Raw genomic sequence first — 9,554 nt, forward strand, 5'->3', positions numbered from 1 at the left:
CCCGGTCTCCTCTCCGGTCTACAAACTTGGTTTTTTAATTATTATCAAGGTTGCAAAAAACGTTAGACGAGGTCGAGACGGTCGGGTGCTAAAAAGGTCAAGACGTTCGAGACGGGGTCGAGACGGACGTTGACCAAAGTTGACTTTTAAATATATAAATATATAAATATATAAATGTATATATGTGTACATATTTTAAAGGCAAAAACTTCAATTGACTAATTTGTATTCATAATCGCTATCACCGTTAATATAATACAGAAAATTCAAACTAAAATACGACAAATTTGACCGATTTTACCGAATTTCTGGCTTTTCCGAATTTTGGGAGATTTTGACCTTATTGTTTTCAACTTTGACCCGAATTTTGACCGTTGACTGTCATATTAGACAGTTTTCTTCAAGAAGGGACGGGCTAGTTACCAAACCGTCGAAACGGGAGTCGAGACGGCTCGAGACGGGGTGTTTTGCAACAGTGATTATTATTGATGAAAACCGGGTTCTTTATTTATCTTTTTGCTACTTATTAATTATTAACCCTTATACACTAAAAGACATGGCTAAATGTGTAGTTTCAATTGATTCGGATTGTAGTTTTGGATTTGCGTTTACACTACAATCGGTCCCTAAAATTCGGCTCAATTTACACAACAACCCCTCAATTTTACACTTTTCAGAGATAGAAAGTGTAAACATATAATTTTATTAAAATAAAATAAACTAATTCCCCCGAATTTATAACGAGCCCTATCTTCTCGCTCGGTGCGAGTTAAATTTTTTCAAGACCACCGTTCAACTCGAAAAAGTCTCACGAACCCAACGGGACTAACTATACGCGAAACGGACACTTTTTAAAAAACGCTTAACACAACGACAGCCCATATCTTTCTGTTCGCCGCAAGTTAAATTTTTCTGATAGCACCGTTACACTCGAAAAAAATTTATGAACAAAACGAAACTAACTACGTTCGAAACGGGCACTTTTTAAAAAATGCTTAAGACAACGAAATCTAAAATTGCGCTTAATACATGAGCCGTTTTCCCCTCTGTAAATACACAACGCTACGTTAAATATGAATATACAGGCCGAAAGCCTCCGCCGCATCGCGCGGGCCTGATCCGGACTAGTTACTTAACCATTAGAAGATGATATAAAATTTAATAGATATAGATATTAATTTAAACCTGTCAAACAAGACCCAAAGCTTTAGAAATGGGTCCATTGGATTTACTTGAAGACCCAAATGGGTCCAAACACATAATATCAAAAATTACTTCAAGACCTAAATGAGTCCAAAATCACAAAATAGAAAATCACTTGAAGACCCAAATGGGTCCAAATAGGTTTACATCAAAAGATTCGATTTCGACATGCGATTTCGAGACGCGTTTTTGGACGTCCGGTTTCGACCCACGTTTTCGACCCCCGTTTTCGACGCGTGCTTTGGACGCCCGGTTTCGACCCGTTTTTTCGACGCTCGATTTCGAGGTGCTTTTTCGAGGCACTTTTTCTAGGCGCGTTTTCAACGCCCGGTTTCGACCTGCCGTCTTCGACCCGCCCTTTTCGACGCCCGGATTCAGCTAGCGTTATCGGCGCGCGTTTTCAGCGCGCGTTTTCGACACGCGTTTTTGGCGCCCAGTTTCATCGCGCGTTTTTCGACGCGCGTTTTCGACCCGCGTTTTCGGGCTGCATTTTCGGCGCGTGTTTTCAACGCCCCGTTTCGACTCGCGTTTTTGACACCTGTTTTCGAGGCGCGATTTCGATGTCCGGTTTCGACGCCTGGTTTCGACCCGCGTCTACGCCCGGATTCGGCGCACGTTTTGCGCGCGTTTTCGACACGCGTTTTCGGCGCCCATTTAGACACCCGGTTTTGTCGCGCTTTTTCGACGCCCGGTTTCGAGGCGCTTTTTCAACGCCTGATTTTGAGGCGCGTTTTCGACCCGCGTTTTTCAGCGCGAGTTTTCGTCCCGCGTTTTTCAGCGCGCGTGTTCAGCGCATGTTTTCGACGGCCGGTTTTGACCCGCGTTTTCGACGCCCAGTTTCGAGGCGCGTTTTCGACGCCCCGTTTCAACCCGCCGTTTTCGACGCGCGTTATCAACTTCCAGTTTCGACATGCCTTTTCGGTGTACGTATTCGGCGCCCGGTTTCGATGAGTTTTAGAGGTGCTTTTTCGACGCGCGTTTTCGTCGAATGTTTTTTGTGCACGTTTTTACGCATGTTTTTGACCCGGATTTTCGATGCGTCTTTTTTGGGGCGCGTGTTCGGAAGAGATACATCAAAAAAATACAAATAAGAACAATTTTGCTAGCCCGACCCAACCGACACGGGTCTCGACCCAACCCATTCGACCCATTTTAATTTTGACCCATTTCGACCCATAACCCATTTCGACCCAAACCCATTTGATCTTTGATCCAACTCGACTCATCTCGACCCGTTTGCCAGGTATAGATATTATACAGTATTATTGATTTACAATAATATGTACAATTTTGCAGATACACAAAGAAATTGCATCGAGACATTTTGTATTTAATCTCATCTCTCCTGCAATATGTTATGTTAATTTAATTCTTCACTAATAAAACAAATATTAGTATAATATAAAAAATGGTAATTCTTCACTAATTATTAATATGAAATAGGAGAGATTAATTGGATAAGTATGGTGCATTGCATGTTCATTTACATGTTCTTGTCAAAGTTACCTTTTTTTTCTATATAGAGGCATATGCACCCCATGTTCAAATGGGGTGTTTACTTAATTTAGAGCAGAATAATGTCTCAAGATCTAAACTTTTGGAATTAAATATATAGTGATTGAGTATTTATCGGATTCAAGTTATGGGATCTGAAGCATATTATGTCAAAAGCTGTCTACTTTCAATATAATACATCTAATTCTTACAGGTCAGATAAACATCTTTGTATTTTTGTGTATAATTGAAGAGTAACTCTTAAACTTTTGTATCGTATATTGAATACGAAATTGAAATGTTTGTGTACTTGGATTGTTGATTATATTTGATTCTTCCCACTGCACTCATCCCCTATAATCCAAATTGTGTCTCCTTAGCAAGTTTGCCAACATTTTATGCCCTTAAGTTCTGAACAAGTACCATATGATGAATCAATAAACCAATAAAAGTATGGCATTTTACTCAAACGGGATGTTGTTTTAAAGGTTTACAGAAACATAAGTTTGTTACCTTACTGTATAACTATGCCTTTTCTATCAGTTAGGCTTTGGGGAGGTCCTCCACTCAGTTTGTTCATGTTTAGAAATCTGTAACATTATAAAACTATTTGTATAAATCAAGAAAATGCTTGTTTAGACACTAATAAAGCGTTCAAAAATAGCAAAACAACTTACACTTCACGAAGGTTAGGAAGGGTGGCTAGTGAATCTGGGAATGGCCCTTCAAACTCATTTTCGTCGAGGTGTCTTGTTCACATGTTACCACGAAATGGAACATATAAGAATACTTAAAAATCAAAATTAATAATTAAAGAAATCAATGGAAATTATAATAATGTGGAACATACAGGATTTCCAAAACCTTCAATGAACTCAAATCAGGGATGGGACCCGTGAGCTTATTCATACTTAGGCGACTGCAAGTGTAAACGTTTGTGAAAATATTTACTTTTTATCTGTTTATACACTGAAAATGGTTATATTGTATGATCAATGAGGCTACTTACAGTTCTTTCAGAGCAGTCAATCTGGCAATATCTTTAGGTAATGTCCCTGTTAGTGAGAGCCCCGACAGGTTCCTATAATAACACACAAAAAGAATCAGCACCTGTATAAATGGTTCATAGACTATATGATCACAGATATACAGAATTGTTAACATTTTACACATATTAGGCCACAGATTACCAAGTACATTTTGGTTGCTTGTATAACTTGTATACAGAACTGTTAACATTCAAAAATTTTAAATTCTAGAGCTTTTGGTTGTTCTTTTTTAAGCAGTGTATCTTGAAATTATATCAATAGAACCATACTATTTGAATTGGATTGAAGAACATACATCCAAAATGCATATAATGTATGTCATGAGTACTCATAACACATACTTAAAATAGCTTAAAGATTATTTTCGGACTTACAAACTCACAACTCGAATTTGATTCCCTTCAGAACAGCTGATTCCTGACCACGGATGATCTTTAGGCATACATGGATCTCCACTCCAATCACCCGGTGGGTTTTTTATACTTTGCTTCAATCTTTGCAATGCAATTGCTACATCGCAACAGATTTACGTTACAGATATGTAAATTATAAAAGTTATGCTATTTTTTTTTTTTTTTTTTTGAACAACGGTTAGGGAGTCAGTGACGAGGCCCATCAGAAGTGGAGCCACACACCCGATCATATCCGTGACACGTGTCGTGAAGAAACGACGGGACCCACACCCAGAAGGTAATGCGGCCAACAGGGAAAACCCCGTGAGGTTCGAACGCAAGACGTTACGTAACCTCAATATACCACTGAGTTAGACTCACAAGTAGTATAATTTTTGTCCATGAGGGAACTCGAACTCATAACCTCAAGGTTAATGAGCCTCCTTGATACGGGGGGTAGGCAAGAAGCCCTTTGGTGCTAAATAACAAGTAATAAATATAGCTAAACAGGGATTAAAATCACCATGGTACCATCTCTGCCGAGAGTTGTTCCGGCAAGAGGCAAAACTTGATATATCTCTCCGGCATTAATCATGGGACCCACTGGCATGTCACTTCTCGGAGTCAGCGTGATCTCTGTGACACCAGACAACGACCATTCGGTCCCGTAAACTGTCACACCTTTTGTCGTGACATTAAGATCCTGATAGAAAGTTTCACCGCCGATGAAAACTGTGAATACTCGCCAACTATAAGCACTTGTACTCCGACTGTCCTGAAAGTACAACGCAACATAGTAGCGGTTGCTAGGCAGAGGAAATGGCGGCCACTGTATCGTTAGATTCTTGCCTCTGCTCGCTGTTGCTCCAGATAGGAACACCTTTGCTGGCGGCCGGTTCCAATATTCTGACGACGTTACGTTTGTGTGTGACTGTACAGTAGGGTTTTCGTCAATAAATGGCTGCCAATATCGATTGTAAGGATCATCTGGAAAACTAGTTCACGTCATATATATATTCTTCTGTCAGAACTTAATCGATCTAACGCTCCACTCGAACATGTTAGAATTTTGTAACAAGCTAAATATTTGTAAAAGGCAACTTTCTATATAGCCTGATGCATAACTTTTCACATATTCAATAGATAAAAAAGAGCATAGGTTTGATGAATCTGTTTCATACCGTACAATAGCTCCATCAGAGGAGGCAAAGTTACTGCGAGCAATCGTAACCAATCCGAACTTGGTGAAATCGGTGGAATTATACAATGATGGATCGAGATTCATCACCTCTAAGGACGAAATAAAAGGACTGGATGGGGATTTCGTGTGTTGATTGATCGCCAAACACATGCTAAGCGTTTTAGATACTGCAGTGACAATGATCTCATAATAGGAGCTTAGTCCGTTTTTGTAATCATCTGTTGTGTTAACCATACTCCATATTGTTCCACCAATGATTTGATCAAATATGGGTGGGTCAACACCACCATCAAATCCACCGTAGAAGTAGGTGGTGCGAATGAGGAATTTGCCGCCCTTGATTACGGGTAACTCATAGCAGTGTTTGCCTGGACCATAGGGGAAGTAACGAAGGGTTGTGAGTACGGGTAATAAATCTGTTTGTTTTAAGGTTGTTACGTTTCCGGTGAGGGTGTAACCTTCATCTTTTAGGTACGTTATGCCGTCCTGTTGAATGTCGATTTTGGAACCGCAATTGATGAGGTAACCGTGAAGGGAAGGTGACGATGTTGAAGGTTGACCGGTGATTATGGAGAAGAAATGAATGGTAAGAAGGCACAGGAGGAGGAAGATGGGAATGGACATGGTGGTGAAATTTGATTTCATGCATTGTTGGTGTCCATGGGTTAAAATTGTCGGACTATTAATATTTATCTTGCATAAAAATAGATGTTTTGCCTTTCTTTAGTGGTCAAAAATATACATGTCAATATACTCTTCAAATTGCAAGATTTATTTGAGGGTGGATGTACATTAAGAACCATTTACAATGTTATAACTGTCGGCAACAATTACGTACATAAATAAATAGCTTGATACATTATTTATTATTTAGTTAATTAAACAGAAACAAAATCATAATCTTATTCTAGATCTGTCTAATGGGCAATATCCAAAAGCCAACGGTCCATAGAAGAGTATACTTCATTAATAGAAACCTGTTTTAAAAGTACCAAATACTATTCAACTGCTATAAAATTTGATGAAAGCTAGTGTCATGACGTAAAATTTCTCATCCTATTGCTTCATCTCTCCACATTAGTTTATTACACTATATTAGTTTCAAGTGTTTCAATGGCGTATGTGGGGAATGCTCTAAACCAAAAGCTTAAGATGGTTTGATTTGTTAAATCTTAGGTAAGCAGACCAAACCAAATTTACCATCGTCCAACAGACAAGACGATGTTGGACAGTAGTATTCGTTCACCAAGTACTTGGGTCTTGGGTGTATCTGCACCAAGTGGGTAAGCATGGGTTTAGCACTAAAAACTATTAACCAAGTCAAACTGAACACCATAAAACCGAAGAAAACATATGTCAATTTATACGAAAACAACCCAAAATACTTATCTTCAACTGCACAAAGTCACAAACAAAGCCTGATTGAATGACTCACTCATTGAGAAGTCAATATCTAAAAAACTAGAGAAGGATATACACAAAACATACCACTTTACATGTCTTTCAGTAAACAATAGTCACCTAGGCAAACGAATATCACGTAGAGAAGGGGAACAGTAACTATCGTCGTTTTCCTTTGCTATCTGACATGCTGAATGAGGTTACTTTCATTGGAGTAGCCACCACCAAAGGTGCTTCAGGGGAGTCACTAACAGCAGCATACTTATCATGCATGAACCGACTTTCAATGATGGATTCATCCTTTGTCATAAGCTTGTAGCAGTAACAGCTCTTGAGGCCTTGCTGGTTCCTGTAACATTCATGTGCGCTGTTCTTCACCTGCTGGAAGTCCCAAATTACACTGAACTTGCCTACTGTTGCCACCAAGTGACGCTCTTGTTTCCCACTTTCAGTCACCTGAGACAACACATATATAATGATAATTTCCAAAACAACATATTCTTGAAAAGGCACATGACTACGGTTCTTACTTACACATCAACCTTATTCTATTTTTGCACATCACATGAACTCTTAATTATGTCCTATGTACAAGGTACGTTATAGGGAAGCAGTCATTAACAGAGCAAACTTAAGTAGCCTTTATAGCCCATAATATAGGAACAATGTATGTCAAATTGGCTATAAACAAAAGTCATGTCGAGTTATGTGAGTTGGATCACACCTTGTAACCTAAAACAGTTGTATATGAACTTCAACAAAGAACCAAAACTACTTTTGTTAATACAAACAAGTTATAAAGAAACTTACCCATGAAAATCGGCCACTGTGGAACTTATTTTGCTTCCCAGCAGTATGAGAATCCACAGGAGTCAACTTCAGCAATCTTGGTGCTGGAATTTTACTGCCCATTCGCCCAATAAACCCTGTTTTCGTCTTCCCATCTTTATCAGTAAACAGAGTACAGATCAAAATCAAGTAGGTATCAGTGGTACCCAATATCCACTTTCCATCATATGTCACGTCCACATGAGTAATAGACGAACCAAGCCCAGGAAACGCAGTCTTTGCCTGCCTCATAGATGTTATGGAGTACAACCGAATCTTTCCATCTAACGAACCAACCACAATAGAACCATCACCAGTCGTAGCAAAGCACTGGAAATTGGTCCCCCTAGAGAACTGATGCCCTTTGGTCCAATGTAAAACCGGAGAATTACTCTGAACCATCCCTCTTCTATCTCTCATATCCCATTGAGACAACCTATTATCATCCAACCCCAAAAAGGTAGATTCAGAAGGATCCAGCTGAGACCCCTTAGTATCATTCGTAATATCCCTCATACTGATATCAGTTCCATCCTTTTCAAATTTCCATTCCGTCACAATCTTTCCCGTCTCTATATCCAGTTGGTTTACACCAGTCGAATGAGGTTTACCTTCCTTTAAAGGACTCATAAGCAGCATATTAGTCTCACCTCTCATCAACAAAGCCTTTTGAGGCGTTAAACTCGAATATCCACTACTTGAACCACCACCAATCCCACTCTTATTGCCATTATTAAACTTAACATAAACCCCTTTCCCATGGATCCCATGACTAAAATTCTTCACAACCTGCACACCTGTATCGTTAACCAAAAAACTATTATCCAACGCACCTAACGCCAAACTCTGTATCCCACCATCAGAAGCAGCTTCTTCAAACTCCTCCAACAAATCATTAGCCCTATCCCTAACCCTAACTGGTGTCTTCCACACCTCATCATCCTCCTCCTCCCACATCGTATCATCCGCAACCTCAGGTTTAGCCCAACCAATAAAATCCTTACCATAAACCTTCAACTTATTCTCATCACTAGCCTTCAAACCATGCACATTTTCAAAAAGACAGTTTTGAAACTTAGTAACAAACTCACGGTAATCCTCATCTTTCATAAACCTCATCGCCCATACTCCACTATCCACAAAATCAACACGACGCTGATCACCAAACATTTTCAATTGCATATCAATAGAAACCCTAGCCTTAATCTTACTTCCTACTTTCAATACCCAAAATCCTACACTATCATCATCATCATCTTCATCTAATTCATCATCATTTTCATCAAATTTAACAAAATTATAAGTAGTAACTTTATCAGAAACAATCCACTTAGCTTTAGGAGTGTTACCGCCAATATGAAGGTACAGCTTAACCGCGTTCTTCAAATTAGGGTTTTGTTGCACGGAAGAGTATTTCAGTTTTAACGATTTGAGCTTTCTATCGACATTATCAAGGTCAACTGAATCAGCCGGAATCGTTGATTTATGATCTTGTTGTGCGTCTTCATAATCATCATCTGATTCTGATTGTTCGTTTCTGTCTTCGTAATCATCAGAATCAGAAAGATCAAGTCCTTCACGACTGTGTGAACCACCCATGATTACTGATGAAATTTATCACAAGTTAGTTTTCAGTTAACCGGAAATTGATTTGATAAATGATTTGATTTGATTGTTTGCTGAAATTGAGGATATATTCTGCAAGCAGTGTGGGGTTTGGGGCTGATCGGGTGTTTTATGAGTTTTACTAAAATCTGACGCGTACACGTGTCATGGTTACTTATGAGCAAAGAAAAGTGTAGGCGACGTGGTACAATTTTTGTAAATTCGAAAAAGACGCTAGTGTTGCAGCGGTGACATGGATTTTAATATGAATCGGGTAAATATTTATTCAAAATTATTTAATCTATTTTTAGAGGGAGTTGATCCTCCTACACAGTGTGGATTTCAGAATTAAAATTTAAAGGGGTCCTAATTTTTTTTCTC

The 9,554-nt window shown here is 39.1% G+C and overlaps 2 protein-coding genes across 2 annotated transcripts; both read right to left on the reverse strand.

Moving 5' to 3' along the window:
- Window positions 1-2,997: 2,997 nt before the first annotated feature.
- On the reverse strand, window positions 2,998-5,963 carry LOC139854931 (probable LRR receptor-like serine/threonine-protein kinase At1g67720). The gene is made up of 8 exons (XM_071844205.1): window positions 5,320-5,963; window positions 4,670-5,133; window positions 4,121-4,256; window positions 3,707-3,778; window positions 3,548-3,616; window positions 3,375-3,446; window positions 3,211-3,287; window positions 2,998-3,108 (listed from the first exon to the last, which is right to left on the reverse strand). The coding sequence occupies exons 1-7, from the start codon at window positions 5,961-5,963 to the stop codon at window positions 3,212-3,214; spliced, it is 1,533 nt and encodes a 510-aa protein (XP_071700306.1). The 3' UTR covers window positions 2,998-3,108; window position 3,211.
- A 714-nt stretch (window positions 5,964-6,677) lies between these two features.
- Window positions 6,678-9,290, reverse strand: LOC139886320 (protein CYPRO4-like). The gene is made up of 2 exons (XM_071870087.1): window positions 7,551-9,290; window positions 6,678-7,196 (listed from the first exon to the last, which is right to left on the reverse strand). The coding sequence occupies exons 1-2, from the start codon at window positions 9,165-9,167 to the stop codon at window positions 6,900-6,902; spliced, it is 1,914 nt and encodes a 637-aa protein (XP_071726188.1). The 5' UTR covers window positions 9,168-9,290; the 3' UTR covers window positions 6,678-6,899.
- Between the last annotated feature and the right edge of the window lie 264 nt (window positions 9,291-9,554).

The sequence above is a fragment of the Rutidosis leptorrhynchoides genome, chromosome 1 (genome assembly GCF_046630445.1).
Source record: "Rutidosis leptorrhynchoides isolate AG116_Rl617_1_P2 chromosome 1, CSIRO_AGI_Rlap_v1, whole genome shotgun sequence".
NCBI lineage: Eukaryota > Viridiplantae > Streptophyta > Magnoliopsida > Asterales > Asteraceae > Rutidosis > Rutidosis leptorrhynchoides.

Bases quoted from the DNA above. Each gene is read 5' to 3' on its own strand.
- LOC139854931 (XM_071844205.1), bottom strand. From the start codon at position 5,963: ATGTCCATTCCCATCTTCCTCCTCCTGTGCCTTCTTACCATTCATTTC. The intron at 4,257-4,669 runs GTACCATGGTGA...GTTGCGATGTAG, and splicing joins AACAACTCTCGGCAGAGATG to CAATTGCATTGCAAAGATTG. The intron at 3,447-3,547 runs GTATGTTCCACA...CATGTGAACAAG, and splicing joins TTGAAGGTTTTGGAAATCCT to ACACCTCGACGAAAATGAGT.
- LOC139886320 (XM_071870087.1), bottom strand. From the start codon at position 9,167: ATGGGTGGTTCACACAGTCGTGAAGGACTTGATCTTTCTGATTCTGAT. The intron at 7,197-7,550 runs GTAAGTTTCTTT...GTGTTGTCTCAG, and splicing joins ACAGTGGCCGATTTTCATGG to GTGACTGAAAGTGGGAAACA.